The sequence below is a fragment of the Carya illinoinensis genome, chromosome 10, assembly GCF_018687715.1.
Source record: "Carya illinoinensis cultivar Pawnee chromosome 10, C.illinoinensisPawnee_v1, whole genome shotgun sequence".
In the NCBI taxonomy this organism is placed as follows: domain Eukaryota; kingdom Viridiplantae; phylum Streptophyta; class Magnoliopsida; order Fagales; family Juglandaceae; genus Carya; species Carya illinoinensis.
Genome location: NC_056761.1, coordinates 12,686,869 through 12,708,926, shown reverse-complemented (window position 1 = coordinate 12,708,926; position 22,058 = coordinate 12,686,869). Strand labels below are relative to the sequence as shown.

The window sequence follows — 22,058 nt, the reverse complement described above, 5'->3', positions numbered from 1 at the left end:
ATTATACAAATTATTGAATCAAATATTATGATGCATCAAAAGGTGATATGATTCAAAATATTTGTATCTTTTCATGGTTATCTTGATCATCCAAAATCAATTATGATAAGTCGAATGATTTTCATATGGACGTCCATAAAAGAACCAGAAGATTCTTTTACTATAAAGTCTTACCACCAGAAGTGGAAAGAAAAATTTGCTTGAAGCAAATAAGATGAAATTATTCGACGTTATCTTGATTATCATATGTGAACCAGAAGTTCAGATGATAATTAAATTTTGGATACAATAAGATAAAAATGTCTCATATTCTAGCTGCTAAAATCCCAGCGATGATTGAAGTCCCTGTATGACAATTAAGAAATTCAGCTGTCTAAAGACATGTATAAAGGCATGTGAGACTTATCGATACAAAAGATAGAGTATCTCAAAAGAGAAAGGCACAAATAATTTGGTGCTCCTGAAGAGGCCATACCCACAAAACAAGCAATAAAGTCCATCCAAATTCTCTGTATAAAATTCTCCTATATAAACTCTTGAAAAGTATAAATCTCCTGAAGAGTGCCTCCTGAAGAGGTTTTTCATGAAAATGTCTTCCCTTGAAGAGGGACAGGTACCTGAAAATAACGAGATCTCGTTACATTTCATGAATAATGGAGAAATTATGGATAGAAATAAAATCGTTGTCGACAACGTATTTCCATATGAGATGGCAATTGACATTACCAGAAGTAATGATGAAAGTGAATCAAGAATCGTCGAAGAATACGACGTAAAATATTGGCCAAATTTGAAAGAAACAATTCCTGCAGAATTGATTCACTAGTAAAATATGATGCATCGGGACTTATAGTCCAAACACCTAAAAGAGGTTATGCTTGTTGAATATCAGTGGGTATTTATAGAAAGGAAATAAAAGTGTGATATATAAATCACGAGTCAGTTTCTCAATTCCTGCAGAATTGATATCATTAAGTAAAATGTGATGAATATGGACTTGAAGTCTAAACACCTAAAGAGGTGATTTTTGTTAAATATCAGTGGATATTTATATACATGATATAAAAAGTCTGAAACTTTTAAATGAAAATGTGATATAGAAATCACAAGTTAGTTTATTGAAAAAACAATATTGATATGCTTTTAAAGTGGTTGAAATCATATTGAGATTTTTATTAACTTGAAAGTTACCGAGAGTTTGGATTGCATGATTAACTGCATATTTATATGGATCATTGGATCATGATATATATATATATATATATATGAAAATCCCTGAAGGATAGAAAATGTCTGAAACTTCTAATCTGAATACATCAAGAAATATGTATTCTATCAAGTTTCAAAGATCCTTATATGATCTAAAGCAATCCAAACGCAAAGGGGAACAAGTTATTATTGCAGTTTATATATATGATTTAAATGTCATTGAGGCTCCAGAAGAGCTCATGAAAACTGCACATATTTGAAATATAAATCTGAAACCCTTGCGGTTTCAAGGGGAAGATGGATGATATTATTAGTTCTGAAATACCATCTTTTGAATACAATTAGTATTTCAGATTCATATTATAGGTTTAATATGAAGTGTGCATTATTAAAGAAGAGATAAAAAATGAGCACACAGAAATCTACCAGAAGATAGAAACACAAATATGAATATTTGTGAAATATTATTTTATTATCTTGAAGCAAGAATTACAGAAATTTGAGGCACTTTGCCTCATTCTTCAAACGCTCTTGTTCTTCAAAAATCTGCATGGCATCCCTATCTAAAGGGGTGGGCAATCGAAAAGAAGATTTAAGCAAGGATTTTAAATTCCTATTCTCTTGCTTTATTGATTCTATCTTCATGTTGGACTCCAGAAGAAGTCGCTGAAGTATAGCAATATTCTCATGAAGATTGTCAACTCCACAAGTTCTGGATTGCAGTCGCTGAGAAAATGCGACAATGGATGATGAGTATCGGGTACCGAGACTCACAAGCTCATAGATAGCTTCATTATCTGACCTATGAGTCAGATCATTATATTGCATGATAGCACCTGTGGTAGTAGCAGGTACAGCTGATGAACTAGGTGCAGAGTACCTCATATATTGGCCACGAGAAGATCGCTGAGCCATTGTAGGATAAGAATGCAGAAAGAGATTGCAGAGTAAAAATGCAGTATGATTACAGAAAATTGAAGAAGATGAGATGCGAATGAAGATGAGCTGAATATCTCTTTTATAGAGAAAATTATGATACAGCATCTCTCGTGAAGCAAGAGAAAAGAGACGAAATATAGCTTCATAGCTCTGCGGTGCTTGACAGCACGTCTGACAGCTGCGATGCCTGACAACACGCCTGACACCTACAGAGGAGTTGAAAATCCGCGGTGCTTGTCTGATCTTAAAAGGCTGGCCACCGTTTTTATTAAAAAATGAGGTTAGCGGTTTAATGTTGATGAATTCTCCACTAACTGTGTTATTTACAAGAACTCCAGAAGAGTACAACTCCAGAAGAGTAGTGATGAGCAGAAAGATCCAGTTGTGATTATTTTATCAACATGGATCAAGTCCACAGTTAGTTGGATGTACAGATGCGAGTTATCTTTCAGATACACACAAGAAGATCATTGCAATTCATGAGAAGAAAGTTGAAATTGATATCAAGAAGGTATGGTCAAGTAAAAATCTGGCAGATTTATTCACTAAAGCATTACCAACTGCAACATTTAAGAAGATTATGCAGAACAGTGGAATGCAGAGGTTTGAAGACCTGTTATCATGCACTACCAACTGTAACATTTAAGAAGATTGTGCAGAACATTGGAATACGAAGACTTGAAGACCTTTTATCATGCACTTTTCAGGGGGAGTAATGTCTTGAAGACTTATGCTGATTGTACTCTTTTTCCTTCGCTAAGGTTTTATCCCACTGGGTTTTCTTTCGCAAGGTTTTAATGAGACAATCTTAAAGCATTTTACGGTACACATGAATATTGTACTCTTTTTCCTTCGCCATTGGTTTTTTCCCACAGGGTTTTTCCTTGGCAAGGTTTTAACGAGGCATATTCATTATATGTGGTCATCCAAAGGGGGAGTGTTGTAAAATAACATTGTAAAATTGTATGACCACCTTGAGCTAGCCGTCAAATGCACAGTGCATAGTGCCAGCATAGTGCCAGCATAGTACTGGCATAGTGAATGGCCGACATAGCACAGTGCGCATAGTGCCAGCATAGTACTGCATAGTAACTGGCCGACATAGCACAGTGCGCATAGTGCCAGCATAGTACTGCATAGTAACTGGCATAGTGAATAGCCGACATATGCACAGTGCCAGCATAGTACTGCATAGTAACTGGCATAGTTCCCTTTGTATGCCTATATATATCGTTGAATTCCTTAAGAAATTCATAAGTTTCATAACTTCTCTTGAGTTCTATCTTTCTCTCTCTCTCTCTCCTTTTAGAAAGTTTTATAATAAATCTATCTCTCTCTTTACTTTTCAATAGTTTCATAACAATTTTTCCTTTTTATGTTATTAAATTCTTTGTTTTCAAAAGAAAAGGTCTGCTGTTTATCATATGTTGTTCTTCCCTTCGGCTGTTACCTTGAATCTTCCAAAGGCCTTCCTGTTGATTGAGCCATGGGACAGGGTTAAGAGGATATATATGGCCCGTATATTTAACATTTTGCACTGTTTTACGTATTTATCACGACCTTTTCTAATGACCAGATTTCAATAGCACTGTTCACCGACCCGACCGGAAAACACGACAAGAGCAAGCTGACCCGATACCGACCCGACTACATTTTTTGGAATAGTGTTCCGACCCGTTTTTTTTTTTTTTTTTTTTTCACCTTTGTGTAAATATTTATATTATACTTGCAATGTGTTAAAAAGAAAATCAAACCGAGAACTTTCTAAGAATATGTTACATGTCTATTTGTTCTAAAGGCAGATTATTTTTATATTAGTAGAATTCATTTCTCCACGAGAATAAGATAAAAAATATAAATTATAAAACATTCCCACCAAGCAAAACTCCTTCAAGAAATTTCTCATTCCTTAATACTAATGAATGGATACGAAAGTTTTGCGCAACTTCTCGTCTTGTATTTAATAGGATGATGTCAAAAATGTAAATTAATTTAGTAAAATTGTTGAATATATTGATTGCAAATTAGTAGCAACTTAATTTTTTCCAATCATTCATACAACCAACTTCCCTGCCAATGCTTTCTAAACTAACGTTTTAAAAAACAACTACAAAAAATAAACCAATAATGTTCATGTATACTATTCATTTAATAAACCAATAATGTTGTATAAATGTACTTTTAGTAATCACACTAAACCGTAAATCCATAGGTCCTGTTTAATTTTTAAAATACACAAGCGGCTTCAGTGTCCATAGGTCCAACTCCCAAAGAATTGTGTATTCTTCAAAAAATCTTCAGTCGACCTCATTCAAAATATTCTTCAAAGTTATCTCTACAAGAAATAAAAAATAATGTTAAACATATATTTAATTGAAAGGACTATAAGAAAATATTCTTCAAATATAAATCTTACCGGTTTCTAACTTGTAACTTTCATCATCTTCCATTACATCTTGAGAGTCATAATTAATGGAGGGAGCCATCAACCAGTTTTGTGTGCAAATAAGAGCTTCAACTGTTGTTGGGGCCAATGAGCTACGAAATGAATCTAAGACCCGACCTCCAATGCTAAATGCTGACTCAGAAGCAACAGTAGATATCGGAATAGCCAACACATCTCGAGCTATATTGGCAAGAATTGGATATCTAATTGAGTTCACTTTCCACCATATTAGAATATCAAAGTCAGGTGTCGATCCTTCAACACTTTCCATGAAATACTTATCCAATTCTGATTTAGACTCTACCACACCTTTTGATGCTTGATATTGCTGAAACATATTGAATATATCATCCTCATCATTATAAGAAGTGTTACTTTGGGTTTCACCAACACTTGATTGGCCCCTACTTGAACTTATATTGGATTTTGAATATTGCTTATACATCCGCTCAATCATCCTCTTTAACCAATCAACAAGTTCAGATGCTAGCTCATGGCCAAGAATATTTGTAAAACAAAACTCCAAAACTTCCAACTTGAAGCGCGGATCAAGTATAGATGCAATAAACAACATCTTGTTCAATTTCCCAAAATCTCCCCAATACTTGTCATATTTCAACATCATCCTCTTCGACATGGTTTTCAGCACATTACTCTCACTCATGGAAAATTTGTTGAAATGTTTATAGATTGTAAATATTTCTTTAATGAACAAATTTGAAGTTGCATAAATTGAGCCTAAAACCCGCAAAGTCATATCATAAAAAAGCCTCAAAAATTATACAAAAACCTTGATGCTTTCCCAATCATGTAAAGTTGGTATTCCTTGTCCAACCTCACATAAATATGGGCCAAACTCATTGTCTTCATCTTACAGCACCTCAAACGCTGCATAATATTTGAGAGCCGCACTCAACATTAGATATGTTGAGTTCCACCTAGTTGGAACATTAAGACAAAGAAGCCCACCACCCAAAATATTTTGTTTCTCTGCACATGACTTGAACTTATTAAGTCTTGCAAGGGAAGACTTCACATATTTAACTGCATTTCGAATCTTCACAATTGATCTATCAATTTCTTTTAATCCATCCTAGACAATGAGATTCAAAATATGTGCACAACATCTTATATGCATAAGGTCATTGTCTAATACCATACAGTCTCTAAGTTTAGCAATTTTCCTCAAATAATCGATAGCCGTGGTATTAGAAGATGCATTATCGACTGTAATTGTAAATATCTTCTTTATGCCCCATCCAAGTACAGATGACTCAATCTCTTTTCCTATTGTTATCCCTTTGTGATCAGGAACTTTGTTAAAATGTATAATTTTCTTATGCAAGATCCAATCATCATCAATAAAATGGGCTGTTATGCACATATAATTTAGATTTTGAATTGATGTCCACATGTCAGTAGTGATGCAAATCTTATAATCGGATGTCATGAACATGTTCTTCAACTTTTCTTTTTCTAACAGGTACATCTTCATACAATCTCGCATAACAATAATGCGAGAGGGAATTAGAAATCTAGGCTCAACTACGGCCATAAAGTCTTTAAAACCTTGTTTTTCTACAAATCTAAATGGTAGCTCATCTACAATTATCATTTTAGCTACCGCTGACCGTATTTTCTGTTCGTTGTACTTGGCAAGTCCAACACTAGGACTGCTAGTTGTACCATCCACCCCCATCTTCCTAGTCCCAGTCATTTTTGATTGGGGGTTATCCCTTCCAACCCCACTAGTATTAAAGGCTCTACATCTCTCATGATGGTACTTCAAGGATGAAGTACCTTGTCGTTTAGGATGGCATAACAAAACCTTACCACAATAATCGCATTTGGCTTTAGGCTCATCGGGATCCTCGACATCCTCAACCCTCGTAAAGTGTTGCCATACTTCAGATCTACCCCGTCTTCTAGAGATAGGAGGACGAACTTGAGGACTAGTTGTAGGGAGAGAGCTATCCAAAGTTGGAGGTAGAGTGTTATCCAAATGAATCACATTGGGCATTGATTCAGACTCAGATGAAAGCATAGGAGCACTAGGTTCCATAGCGTTCAACTGCAATTTAAGATAACACCACAAATTTGTTAACAAAAATCCCAATACATATGATAGAAATATTGATAAAAATAAGAACTGCACACATATAAAAAGAAAATCCTTATCTTTTTTTAATTTTTTTTTTTTTGGTGGCTAATGTCAATTATAATTTCTGAATCTCAGATTTTGGAGGGTCAAGTTAGAATCTATGTATGTGACTTTCACCTAAATGAAAATATTTTATGGATTGGTTATGAGAATTTGTTCAGAAGGTCACTAAAAAACAGAAGGTCACTAAAAAAGTAATCATCAATGTTTAATATGTAAGTTGTCTAGCTACTTTTATTGGCTCCAGGCTAGCTACTAATAAACTTCTATAGATTCTTAACTTGTACCAAAATTTGTATTGGGCTGGTTTTATGAAGGATGTACCTTGCACTAGTGAATGCATGCCTTAGAGGTAGTTAACATTTTTGTGTCTCTTAATTCGTTTTTTGATGTGGGTTTTTGTTGGTTTTCAGATCTTCTTCACATTTTGTCATTTCTGCCCAAAGATTTGAACTTTTTGAATCATTCAAGTTACATTGGCTGGAGAGAGTATGATATAAATACTGAGCAGATTTGCGTAGTTTTTTTGTTTTTGTCAAGTTTACTGGGTTGTGTAAATTCTAAGTTTGTGTGTTTTTGGTGGTTTATAGATCAAGCAAGTTGAGACCAATAATTGTTGATCCAGGCCTTGACCCTGACGGCCTCAATCATCTCCCAAATGACGCTTGTTTTTTCTTCCTCGTCTTCTTGTAATAAGTCACACTCTCTCTTTCATTTTTATTGTTTTTTCTAATAAGCCTCTTCCTTGGACTAACATTCGTAAATAAAGCTTCTAGATGCCGTAAAACTCACTATTTTGAGGTATATATCAAATAAGAATCCAGAAAAAAGTGTACGATGGCCATTCTTTCTGTGCACAGAGTTGATGTCCCCCCCGAAAAACAAACCCAGCATTTGTTTACTAAATATACCATTCAGGTTTAATTCAAACCCAAAAAACAAACCCATCCAGCTTTAATTCAAACCCAGCTCCAAAAACAAACAAGCCATTCACAGCTTTAATTGAATTTAATTCGTGTCCTGGCAGGCACATTCAATCGAACAGCCTGCAAGCAGCTCAAGTCTGACGCCTTGATGGACCAGATGAAGCTTCACCTGGCCACCGATGCCGGCAAAGAACTCACTAAGAAGATCAACCTCGTTTATCAGATCAATATCGCTCCTAAGGTACCCCCCCACACAATCACAGCCTCGTTTATCAGATCAAACTACTTCCAAACACCAACTTTCGCCAACCCAAAAGCCCAAATCTCCCAAACCCGAGAGAGAGAGAGAGAGAGAGAGAGAGAGAGAGAGAGAGAGAGAGAGAGAGATACCTACAGATAATTTCGAAAATCTGGTGGAGACTTGAGAATGATGAGGGAGAGCTTTGAGCAATAGAGCAACGTCGGCAGGGAGAGAATCACTGCGAGTGCAAGCTGATTTTTGTGCAGGAAACGGGTATCGGGTATTACCCGATTAAAATGGAAACGGTTACGGTATAACCCGTTTCCGATTATACATGCAAACGGGTCGGTATTTTGGTTCGGGTCGGGTACACGGGTTATTTAAACAGCCCTAGATTTCAATAGAATCCTAATTCGACTAGGCAAAATTTAATTTAATTAAGATGTGGTCGATAATGTAAAAGTGAAGGTGAAAGAGGGTGGGTCTTCCTTTTGGTTTGATCATTGGTAGGCAAGTGGGCCTCTCAGTGTTAGCAGGGATGATGTGTCTGCTGATATTAAAATACAAGATGTTTGGGTGGATGGCTTTTGGGATGAAAATTATCTTGTAGAACTGGTCGGCACAGATAAAGCCAACGAGATTATGCATGAAATCGTGGCGGGAAGAGAAGGCAAGGATATTACATTTTGGAAATCGGTAGGCGATGGACTTTTTACGTCTGCCACTACTTGGGATATCATTCGTATCAAAGGCACTAAACAAATGGGCATGGATTGGATTTGGCACCATCTTCTTTCTAAAAATATGTTCGTATGTATGTGGAAAGCTAGATTTAATGGACTGGCTATCACTACAAGAAATTTAATTTTTAGAGACGAAATTTGTTAGGGATGAAATTTATTTCGTCCCTAAAAATACTTTTCAGAGACGAAATTTAAATTTCGTCTCAAAATATGGAGTACCTTATAAATCCGTTCGAACTAATACATATTAGTTCGAACCGGAGATTCTGGGACGAATTAGATCGTCTCCAAAAATCTTAACCGTTCGAACTAATAAAATTTTATTCGAACGGATAATTAATCTATTCGAATGAAAAATAATTAGTTCGAATGAGTATTACCTTGTTCGAACGGTATTATTTAATTGAAAAGATATATTGTTAAAATTGTAATAATACATATTTTTTATATTAAAAAATATAAAAAATATGTAATAATTAATTTAAAAACATTTTAGTTAAATAAATATTATTTTAAAGATATTGTCCTTTTTTTAATTATCGTGAACATTAAGTGTAATGAGAAGAAAATATAATTAATAATAAAGAGGCTAGCAAACACTAAAAATAAAAACCATACATTAATTACATCCCAAAAAGAGTTAGACGTTCTATACAACATAAAAATAGTAAAATAATAACTAACAATATCTATTTATTAAGTAAATCAAAATCCTCATGTAAGGTATGTAAGCATCCTTCCAAGTCCTTTAACTTTTTCATAATGGGCTGAATGAATTCCCTCAATATAAATAACAATAAGGGCTGTCAAATATTATCTTTAGCTCGAATGATTAAAATTCAATTCGATTGGCCGAAAATTTCATTCGAATGGCATTAAAGTCCATTCGAATGAACTTATATTCCATTCGAATGACAATAAATTCCATTCGAATGGTCTTGAATTTCATTCGAATGGAATTTAGGCTCATTCGAACGGAACTAAGCCAAACAAACATGGTTGAGTCGACTCAGTCCCGAATCTACAAACTAGTTTTTCACCATAATCCAAGATTTTAATTGGTAGAAATGATTTAGGAGTAAAGCCCCATCATTTCTACCGATTACTTTTGTGTCATTTAGCCCCAAAACAACAAAATGGGGTCAGAGAAGAAACTGTATCGCGGCATATATAACATAATTTCGTTCGAACGAAAAGGGTATAAGTTCGAACGAAAAGGGTATAAGTTCGAATGAATTATATAATAATTCATAAAAAAAATATATAAGTACAAGAGGTAAAACAATACGTTTTATATTACTAATACTAGTATATAATACTAATATTAGTACTAATAAAAAATTTCTGGACTAGTATATATAATATAGTATATTTATAATATATATTAGATATCTATATTATATAGTATAGAGTATTTAATTAGTTACTTATATATATTGTAAGTAACTAGTATATATATTATGCATTAGATGAGTATAAAATAATATTGTGTAAAGCATTGCATTATAAAGTAATATACTAAGTATATAGTAAAACATTGCATTAAATATAAGTACAAAATACATATATCTAATATATTTAGTTTGTATATTAGTAATAAACCAAGTACTTAGAATATATTATAAAATATTATAGTACTATTAGTTTTCATATATTTATGCTATCTATACTATAATATCACTTAGTATTATACTATTAGTGATACTTAGTATTATACTTATAGTGATACTAATTATAAGTATAACACTATAAGTGATACTAAATAAAATATTATACTATTAGTAATACTTAATATTATAGATTGGTAAGAAACTTAGTATTATGCTATTAGTGACACTTAGTATTATATAGTGTATATATTTTTTACAAATACTAATAATAATATTGAAAATATTATGTGTATATTTATATATTTCTAGAATTATCTATTCGAACGAATATAAAATAGTTCGAATAGAGATAAAGTATGTTCGAACGAATTTTTTTTTGTTTGGAGGAAAAATTCGCACCAAATTATCGGTATATGCTGGAGAATATTCCATTTTTTTGTTCGAACGCTTATATTATTAGTTCGAACGGGAAAATATTGTGGGAAAAATTAGCGGTCTTTTTGAATTTTCGCGTTCGAACTGCTAAAAAATCCGTTCGAACGTAAATTCACATATTATTAAACCCATCATTTCACTTCATTTTCACTCGGATTGAAGTTTGAAAGAATGAGAGAGAGCGACAGAGGCTTTGAGAGAGTGTTGTATAGAGAGAGAGCTTAAAGAAGTGAGAGAAAAGAGATTCTTGAGGGAGAAAAGACAAGGACAAGAGGTAATATGTTTTTTTTTTTGTTATTTTTCATTCCGATTTTCTTTTACAAGTATCTTGATATTTGCTGCATTTATTTGTTGGGATAGAACAACGGTTTAATGTGTTTTATACATATAGGTATTGTGGATTAATATTTTTATTAGATTGCAAAAATTAGAGGTAAGTTTTTATAGTTTTCTAAGTTATTTAATAATCATATTTAGGGATAATAATTTAGTTTTCAATATATTATATTGAAATATGCTGTAGTGTATGGAAAAATTGTGTTTTGTGGATCAGTTTTTTGCTATGTTTCGTGAATGGTTTCTGGCTTAGTCCCATTCGAACACTCTGAATACCGTTCGAATTGAATTTTCTCCGTTCGAACGGAATCTAACTTGACCAGAATTTCGTTCGAACAGTTTGAGTGTTTGTTCGAACAATACCAATTACGTAGATATTTATAATGTAATTATAAAATGTAATTATAATGTATAATTGTAAATATTTAAGTACTATAATTAAATAGATTAATATGTTAATTAGTTAAAATATAATTATAAAATAATTAATTAAAAATTATAATTAAATATTTGAAAATATTTAAATGCTCTAATTAAATAGATTAATACTCTAAATACTCTTATAAAATATTTAATTAAATAATTATAATGAATTATTGAAAATATTTATGTACTCTAATAAAATATAATTAAAATATATGATTCTGAGACGAAATTTTAAAATATTAATTAGTTAAAATATAATTATAAAATAATTAATTAAAAAATTATAATTAAATATTTAAAAATATTTAAGTACTCTAATTAAGATGATTAACATGATGGAATATACTTATATAATATTTAATTAAAGAATTATAATGTATAATTAAAAATATTTAAGTAGTCTAATTAAATAGATTAAGACTTCATTTTATACATTTATTATAATTTCAAACAGAAATGCCTCCTAAACGCAAAAGAATACGTGAGCCATCCCCACCACTTACTAACTCCCGTGTGATTCACCTGTCAACAATGGTGGGCCAACATCACCAGCGCCAGAACAAGGTATTTTATCACTGCATATCTTTTAAATAAAATATGATATTATTTTTTCGTATTGTCTCCATTAAATCTTAATATATACACTTTTTCATATAAATTATGATATTAATTTTCATTTTGCAGCAAGAAGAAAATCCTATTGATTATGATCTGACCCAATTGTATGCTAAAGCACATAAAAATCGTGATGGTGTTTGGAGCAATCCTGAGGCAGAGGCAAATTATGTAAGTTTAAGTTTATTTAATTTCATTGTCTAAATATATTTTTGTTACATATACTAATTTTAATGTTTTTCTTTTTCCAGGACAAGATGATATCTCTTAAAGACACTGTTGCGGATCCATCTGATGAATCATCTGTCAACGATGCTCAAATCTTTTCTCAAGTTCTTGGATCACGTTCTGGATATTTGAGGGGCTTAGGACGTTGCGTGAAGCCATCCTCAACATCTTCATCATCTTCTAAAGCCAGATCGAATGACGACAAGACTAAAAGATTAGATGAAGTTGCACTTGAGATAGAACGATTGAGATCGAAGGAAAAAGAGTTGCTGACCCGATTAGATCAAGCAGCAGATTTAGAAGCAAGATTAGAAGAAAGGCTACAATTAAATAACCAAAAAATGTTTGAACAATTTCAATTAATGATGTCCCAAAACCCTATACCACCACTACCACCATAATCATAATTCATTTGGTTTTTTTTTTTAATTGCCTTTAATATTTATGATGTTTGTAAACATTTGAACAATTGATGTATATAGATTACAATTTGATGTATATAGATTACAATTTGTATTAGTATCAATTTCATTTTGTTTGATCAATGTCGTTCGAATGGTAAATTACCATTTATGCATACATTCGAACAAAAACATATCCATTCGAACAAAAAAATTTCCATTCGAACAAAACAATATCCATTCGAACCAAAAAATTTCCATTCGAACAAAAATATACCCATTCGAACTTACCGGGAAATACAATCCATGCGTTCGTTCGAACAAAAATATTTTCGTTCGAACTTGATTCTGAGACGACATTTTTTTGTCTCAGAAAAAATTTTGCGTTCGAACGGTTTCGACCGGTTCCGCACAATTTCATCCCTAAAAATACTTTTCGGAGATGCAAATTGATTTTCGTCTCCGAAAACTTTCTGAGACAGCCTTTTTGAGACAAAATAGAGACGAAATTTTTTCGTCTCCCAAAATTTTTAGGGACGAAATTTCCATTTTTTGAGACAAAATTTTTTGTCTCAAAAAATCATATCTCTTGTAGTGTATAGACTCTCAGGTGCAATTCTGGGAATTCCGTTGGCCTCTCGATTTGATTGTTGTTGACAAGGTCAAGCCAAAACTTTGAACCATGTGTTATGTTGTGGGAGTATTGCCTCCAAAGTCTGGAAGATGGTTGCACTTATGCTAGGCATACCACATTTGATAGGAATGTCATGGTTGGCAACTGTGATGCAGTGGTTTAACATAGCAAAGAAATCAAGTCACAAGGTTATTTTACTTGGCATTATACCTTATATTATAACATGGCGCCTCTGGTTCCGTCGCTGCAAGGCTTAGATGGAAAACTCTCAAGATTCAGCATCAGGAGTTTGGTTGGCAGTTAAGGTTTGGCTAAAGAAGCTCTCATCTCTTATGGTTAAACGCTGGCCTCTTTCTGACAAAGATGAGGGGATTCTTCGAGCACTAGACGTCCCTTGTGTTTCCCGTGCAAGGACTTGACCGTGACTTGTTTTCTGGTGGAAACCTGCTGAAATGTGGATCAAACTGAATGTAGATGAGAGTTGCTATGGTAACCCAGGTAATTGTGATGAGGAGGAGTCATTTGGGACCATAGAAGAAACTTCAAAGGAGCCTTCCCTTCTTATTTTAGACACAAAACAAATAATGAGACCGAATTGAGGGCATTAATTGCTGGCCTTGCCTTTTGCAAAGAGTTGGGTTTCAATCAGATTTTTATTGAATGTGATTCCATGTTGGTGGTTTCTTGGTTTGCTAGTCGTAAGTGTACGACTTGGTACTTATGGAATTTTTGGGATGATTTATTGCTTTTACTAAGAGATGTGCACTTCACAATTGAACATCAATTTAGAGAAGGGAATAATGCCGCAGATTTCCTTGCATGTCGGGGAGTGGAAGGTCATAATAGTAGATTTGTTCATTATGCTTCTTTGCCACGTAAGTTGAAGGGTATGCTTTAGTCGGATAAGGTTGGATTACCACACGTTAAGAGTTTAAAGGAGGGTTGGTTTCGTTTTGTTTGTTTATTGGTGATTGTTTTGTTTTGTTATAACAAGGTTTTCCTTCTCAATAAGTGGGGATCTTTTTAATAAATGTAAGAGGGGCCGCCCTCTTTGGTTAAATATATATATATATATATATTTTCAACAACATGCTTGACTTCTCTGTAAATGTGAGAATAAATGATAGACAATGGAAAGATTTATAATTCATTATTACTTAAAAAAAAAAATTTAAAAAAAGTCCAATTTCCATGAAATCTCGGCTTTCTAGTTTAGATTAGGATTGTACATAGTCTTCTAAGTGGAACTGGAAGAACGAGATGGAGAAAATAATAATAAAAATTGTTCATAAATTAGATCAAATTAAAAATAAAATAAAAATACTGCAGCCATAAGATATTTCTGTTTTGTACGTGGTCCATTCCAACCCACATGACCATCATATTTCTAAAGAAAAATCTCCTACACTCATAATGCGAGAAGTTTCGACTTTGCACATCATGAATGATACATCTGTTGCACTAACTTACAAAGTCTGCTGAAATAATATTCAAATATCTGGTGAGTGTAATCTGAAAGTTACATGTGTAGCGCCTGCATTGGTTGGAAATTGCAAAATTGAAACCAAGGACTGGTGGGTTTGAGAGTGCCATGTGTCACAAAGAAAAACAAGAGCAAGATCTTGAACGACCAATGGGGTTGAAGATTTGGATATTACAAGATAAGAAGCCTAGCTCAAAACCTACTATATATGGTATTAAATGACGACTCATTTCCACCACCAGAAGTTCAAGAACAAAGCTTTCTTTTTCATTCAACAATGGCTGCCTCAACCATGGCTCTCTCCTCCCCATCTTTCGCTGGAAAGGCGGTGCAGCTTGCTCCATCAACCCCCGAGCTCGGTGTTGCTCGTGTCAGCATGAGGAAAACCGCCAGCAAGTCTGTTTCCTCTGGAAGCCCATGGTACGGTCCAGACCGTGTCAAGTATTTGGGTCCATTTTCTGGCGAGCCCCCGTCTTACCTTACGGGAGAATTTCCAGGTGACTATGGTTGGGACACTGCTGGGTTGTCAGCTGACCCAGAAACTTTTGCCAAGAACCGTGAGCTTGAAGTCATCCACTCTAGGTGGGCAATGCTTGGAGCACTTGGATGTGTCTTCCCTGAACTCTTGGCTCGCAATGGAGTCAAATTCGGCGAGGCTGTCTGGTTCAAGGCTGGAGCACAGATCTTTAGTGAGGGTGGACTTGACTACTTGGGCAATCCAAGCTTGGTCCATGCACAAAGCATCCTGGCCATCTGGGCTACACAGGTTATCTTGATGGGTGCCGTCGAGGGATATCGTATTGCCGGTGGGCCACTAGGTGAGGTAACTGATCCAATTTACCCAGGTGGAAGCTTTGACCCACTTGGTCTTGCTGATGACCCAGAGGCTTTTGCCGAGTTGAAGGTGAAGGAACTCAAGAACGGTAGACTGGCTATGTTCTCTATGTTTGGATTCTTTGTGCAAGCCATTGTGACAGGGAAAGGACCCTTGGAGAACTTGGCTGACCACCTTGCAGACCCCGTGAACAACAATGCCTGGGCATATGCCACAAACTTTGTCCCTGGAAAGTGAGCTTTATAAAAGAAATGTCAAATTTTCGTTTTAGACTGATGTTGGCGATGTAATTATTTGTTTGTTTGAAAAAATCAATGGAGAGATTGATCTGGATTTTGTGTTCTAGTAGTACCCATGATCATAAAAGTTGGGTGTCATCTTTCCATATAAACTGCTAATGGTCTAGATTCCCAACATAACCATGTAAAATCATGATTTCGAGTTGTAACTTTATCCGGAAACTTGGTTTCTTGAATCTTGATCCCAGTATCTATGATGTTCAGGGTTAGCTCACCTCTAGTGAACATTAGCATAACTTCTGATGTGTAATCGCCATGCCCCAAGTAGCCTAAAATCGACAAGTCCATAATCCTTGGACACAGATAGTTGGGGAGATTTTCTTTAATTAATATAGCTCTCTACCTGCTTATTCTCACAATCGTAAGTCTGAAAGTTGTTTTTCCTGATGTTGAGAAGTTTCAACTTTGAAGCAAAATCTGTGCAACAACCTCAAGGATGCGACTAATCTTTTGAATTGAAGTGATCAAGGATGCAGGAAAATGCTATATACTCTCATCCTACTTATTTTTCTATTTTTTCTGACGTGTCAATGGTGTCATTATGTATAAACCTCAAATCAGCTTCTTGCTCTTTAAGAAAAAAGTTGAAAAGATTAGAAGAGTCGACTACAAAAAATTATACAAAACTAATTTCATAAACTAATGTGATTTTATAAGATTCATCATATCTGTTTTACAATAAAAGTAACTTTAAAATCTAACAAATCATATTAAACAGTAAACCCCATCAATTTGTAGTATTATTTTTATATAATTATTTTGTGACTCGAGTATTTTTTAAAAAATAATAAAAAATTCTACGTCAACATAATAATAAGATAAAAATGGAATAAGAATATATTATATAATATAACTTCATGCTAATAACTTGATCTTAGAGCGGAGATTAGTTATCGATAAAGAATTACCATGGGCTCTCAACCAATAATTTTAGCAAGTTGTTAGAAAAAAGTTGAATTTCGTTATGTATACATAGTTAAATCCTCTTGCAATTACTAAACAAAAAATAAATATTGTAACTTTTTTTTCTTTCTATTTTTTTTTTTTTTTTTTTTTTTTGTGTACGTGTATGTGTGGCACTTATTTAATTTGTTTGTTATTGTCTTGATCATGACGTGGTAAGTAAGTACCATATAGGTAAATTCTATTAAGGGTTGTTTAGAAAATGAGATGAGATAAAACTTTTGTAAATAGTAATAAGATGGCTTGTAAATATTAGTAAGATAGTTTGAGATATATATTAATTAGGTTTTGAGAAATGAGAGAGAAAAAATTGAATAAAAAATATTAATAAAGTTAAAATATTGTTAAAATATTATTTTTTAATATTATTTTTATTTTTTTATTTGAAAAAGGTGAATTGATTTTTATTTTTTATTTAAAAAGTTGATAAAATTATAATGATTAGTTTGAAAAAGTTTCAAAATATTTATATTTGAATAATATTTAGAAATGAAATTAGATGAGATGAAATGAGATGAGATGAAAAATGTTTCCAAAGATCCCCATAATGAATTGATGAAATCTAAAAGCTAGGATTGACTATTTTAATACAAAAATACTAATTGTACTTAAGAAAAATGTACAAAACACTTAATTCTACACGTGTCGCCTATTAATATGTTAAAAATTATGAAATTGATAAAATAAGTCTTGTACGTAAAATTATAAGTAAATTGTAAGTATGTGTAGCAGTACACGTTCTAATATATGGGCATTAATTCAAAAACCGGTGTAAAAATAAAAATTAAAAAAAAAATACCAAAGACTAATTTGAAAATATGTCAATTCCATTGTACTAATTTTCTCCCAAGTTTTTGTTCTACTAATTCCACTTTGTTTAAATATGAAAGGAAATGAGTCTTGAAACAACGTATTTTAAGTCACATATTAATTTGATGGGAATTATCTTCTTGAGAAATGATATTTATACTTGTAGAGTGCACAAGCGCTGCATAATTTAAAAAAAAAATGAGTAAATACAAGCCCTACAGGAAAAAAAAACACTAATGATACTTTTATATTTAAAATTTTTTAAAATTATAAAAAATATCTCTCCTAAAACAATAATTTTTCTCATTTAATAAAGGGCCTGCACATGCAGTCCCTATTTGGGGACTACAAATAGAAATTCTCTTTCTTTAATAGTAAATCATACTCTTTTTTAAAATAATTATGCAGCGCTTGCATACTCTATGAATGTATATAGCAGTAGTCTATTTTCTTTGAGTTGATTATTTATACTATAGATAAATGTGTTTATGTTATGAAACTAAAAGAGAAATGATATTGCAAAATAAAGTGTTGTTATTCAATAATAAAAACCTTGAACTTATACAAGTGAATGATACTCATATATATAGGAGTACAAACGCGGTTTATGTATAACTTAAGTCTTAATTGATGGCTAAACAGCGATCATAATTGACTGCTAAAAATGGTCATAATTGATGGCTAAACAGCGGTCATAATTGACAGCTAAAGATGGTCTTAATTGATAGCTAAATATGGTCTTAATTGATGGCTAAAGATGGTCATACAAATCCGTTTATAACACTCCCTCTTTAGATGATCATACATAAAGAATATGCATCGTTAAAACCTTACCAAGAAAAAACCCAGTGGGAAAAAATCAAGGGCGAAAGAAAAAGAGTACAACATTCATGTGTATCACCAAGTGCTTTAAGATTGCCTCATTAAAACCTTGCAAAGGTTTTGCATGATAATAGGTTTTCAAATCTCCGCATTCCAATGTTCTGCACAATCTTCTTAAATGTTGCAGTTGGTAATGCTTTAGTGAATAAATCTGCCAGATTATCACTTGACCGTATCTGCTTGACATTAATTTCACATTTCTCCTCATGAATTGCAATGATCTCTCTGTGTGGATATGAAAGATAACTTGTATCCGCATATCCAACTAATTGTGGACTTGATCCATGTTGATAAAATAATCTCATATCAATCGTACCTCGGAGGTAACGAATGATATGTTTAATACCATTCTAATGTCTTCGAGTTGGTACAGAACTATATCTTGCAAGTAAATTAACTGAAAATGCAATATCATACCGAGTGCAATTTGCAAGATATATCAAGGCTCTAATTACACTGAGATAAGGTACTTCAGGATCAAGAATTTCTTCATCGTCTTCACAAGGACGAAATGAATCTTTCTGCACATCAAGTGATCGAACAACTATTAGAGTACTCAGGGGATGAGCTTTGTCCATATAAAAGTTCTTCAACACTTTATAGTTAAAGGTTTTTGTGTTGATGTATCTCAATATTGTGTACCAACTCTTTAAATAATGCAGTTGGTAATGTTTTGGTAAACAAATTCGCCATATTGATTCAATATCGTTTTAATATTAAATTTACTACTCTTCTAGAGTTGTGCTCTTCTGAAGTTTTTGTGAATAACATAGTTAGTGGAGAAGTCATCAAAGTTAAGCCACCAACCTCCATATTTAACAAAAATGGTGGCCACCATTTTAGACCAAACAAGCACCGCATGATTTTATAGCTCTTATGTAACTGTCAGACGCCGCATGGCTATGATGCTACATCTCTTGTCTCTTGTAGAGAGATGCTTCATTAGAGACGCAGTGAAACAATATAGATGCTTTATCCTTCATTTTACTCACCTGAGGATGTTGATCTTATGATAGGAGCAGAGATTCATTTTTCTGGAATGAGTTATTCTGATGTCGTTTCAAAATCAAGATTTCTTAGTGCTCAATATTCTGCCTCTGTTACGACCATATCTCGGAGGTTATTAGCTAAAGTAAATAAGGTCAACCAACTCAATAATCAAATATCTTAATTGCATTAGGAGCTCTTTGCGAAGAGTCGTAAGAACAAGAAATTGAATGAAGAAAATAAGGCGCTAAAATAGTATGCCCATGATTTTCAGCCATGTATAGAGAATCTAGAAAGAGAATGGGCTCAAATATATGATTAGCCGCAACGAATATTGGAAGAAGTCCAAAAACTTAGAGAATAAGGACAAGATGCATTTAATATTGCTGCAGATATCTAAAAAAGTCCAACTTCTAAGAGAGTAAAGGCAAGCTGCTTTTAATTTTACGGCCTAGTAAATAATTGTAGGATATCTGTGTTTAGCGTATCCTCTATCAATATATATAATTTTGTCTTACTTTCATAATTTTCTCTATAAAAGAAATATTCAGCTCATCTTCATTCGCATCCCATCTTCTTCACTTTTCTGTAATTAGTCTGCATTCTTACTCTGCAGTGGCCCAGCAATCTTCTTGTGACCAATATATGAGGTATTCTACACCTCGTTCACCAATTGTTTCTGCTTCTACCATAGGTGCTATAAGGCAATACAATAATGATCTGACTAGTAAGTCAGATGATGATGCTATCTACGAGCTTGTGAGTCTCGGTACCCTATACTCATCAACCATTGTCGCATTTTCTCAACGACTACAATCCAAAACTTGTGAGGTTGACAAACTCAACGAGAAAATTTCTATCCTTTAGCGACTTCTTCTAAAACTCAACATGAAGGTAGGAGCAATAAAGTAAGAGAATAGGAATTTAAAATCCTTATTTGACTCTTCTTTTCGATTGCCTATTCTTTTAGACAGGGATGCTAAGTAAATTTATGAAAAGCAAGATCGTTTCAAGAATGAGGCGAAGAGCTCCAAATTTCTGTAATTTTATTTCGAGATAATAAAATAATATTTCACAAATATTCACGTTGTGTTTATATCTTCTAGTAAATGTTCTGTGTGCTCCATTTTATTTCTCCTATAATCATGCACATTTCTTACAAAATCGAATATGAATCTGAAATACTAATTGCATTTAAGATATGTTATTTCAGAACTAATAATTTCATTCATCTCCCCCTCGAAGTTGAAAGGGTTTCTGATTTATATTTCAAATATGTGCAGTTTTCATGAGCTCTTCTAGAGTCTCAATGACATTTAAATTATCTATATAAACTGTAATAAAAGCTAATATAGATACTGAAAATATATGGAAAATAGCTTGCTCCACATACATTTGGATTGTTTTAAATCATATAAGGATTTTTGAAATTTGATAGAATAAATACTTCAGGACTATATGCTTCATGCATTTCATATCTAGTGATCCATATAAATATGCAGTTAATCATGCATACCCAAATTCTCGATAACTATCAAGTTAATAAAAACCTTAATATAATTTCATCAACTTCAAAAGCATATCAATATTATTTCTGCGAGAAACCAACTCGTGATTTATATATCACATTTTCATTTCTTTTATACAAATACTCACTAATATTCAATAAGCATCACCTCTTAGGTGTTTGGACTACAAGTCCATATGTATCGTATTTTACTAGTGATATCAATTTTGCAGAAATTGTTTCTTTCTATTTTAACCAATATTTTTATGTCAGTATTCTTCGATGGTTCTTGGCTCACTTTTTTCATTATTTTTGGTAATGTCAACTGCCATCTTATATGAAAATATGTTGTCGACAACGGTTTTATTTATATCCAGAATTTCTCCAATACTCATGAAATGTATCGAGATCTCATTATTTTCAGGTACATGTCCCTCTTCAAGGGAAGACATTTCATGAAAAACCTCTTCAGGAGATACTCTTCATGAGAATTATACTCTTCAGGAGTTTTTATTATGAGAGAATTTTGTACAGAAAATTTGATAGATCTTATTACTTGTTTTGTGGGTATGGCCTCTTTAGGAGCACCAATTTCTTTTTTTTTTGGTACTTTTCTCTTTCGGGATGCTTTATCTTTTATATCAATAGGTCTCCCACTCTTTTAGACATGTCTTAAGTTCATTATACTGCTAAATTTCTTAATTGTCCTACGATGATTTCAATACTCGCTGGGATTTTAGCAGTTAGAATATGAGACCTTTTTATCTTATTGCATCCATAAATTAATTATCATCTGAATTTCTAGTTCACCTATGATAATCAAGATAATATCGAATTATTTTATTTTATTTGATTCAAGCAAATTTTTCTTTCTGCTCATAGTGGGAAGACTTTATAGTAAAAGAATCTTCTGGTTCTTTAGTAGACGTCCATATGAAAATT

General features: G+C 33.0%; 1 protein-coding gene across 1 annotated transcript; it reads left to right on the top strand.

The window, feature by feature from the left end:
* Window positions 1-15,058: 15,058 nt before the first annotated feature.
* On the top strand, window positions 15,059-16,013 carry LOC122279540 (chlorophyll a-b binding protein of LHCII type 1-like). Its single transcript, XM_043090227.1, has one exon. The coding sequence runs from the start codon at window positions 15,111-15,113 to the stop codon at window positions 15,903-15,905; it is 795 nt and encodes a 264-aa protein (XP_042946161.1). The 5' UTR covers window positions 15,059-15,110; the 3' UTR covers window positions 15,906-16,013.
* The last annotated feature ends 6,045 nt before the right edge of the window (window positions 16,014-22,058 follow it).

Bases quoted from the DNA above. Each gene is read 5' to 3' on its own strand.
- LOC122279540 (XM_043090227.1), top strand. From the start codon at position 15,111: ATGGCTGCCTCAACCATGGCTCTCTCCTCCCCATCTTTCGCTGGAAAG.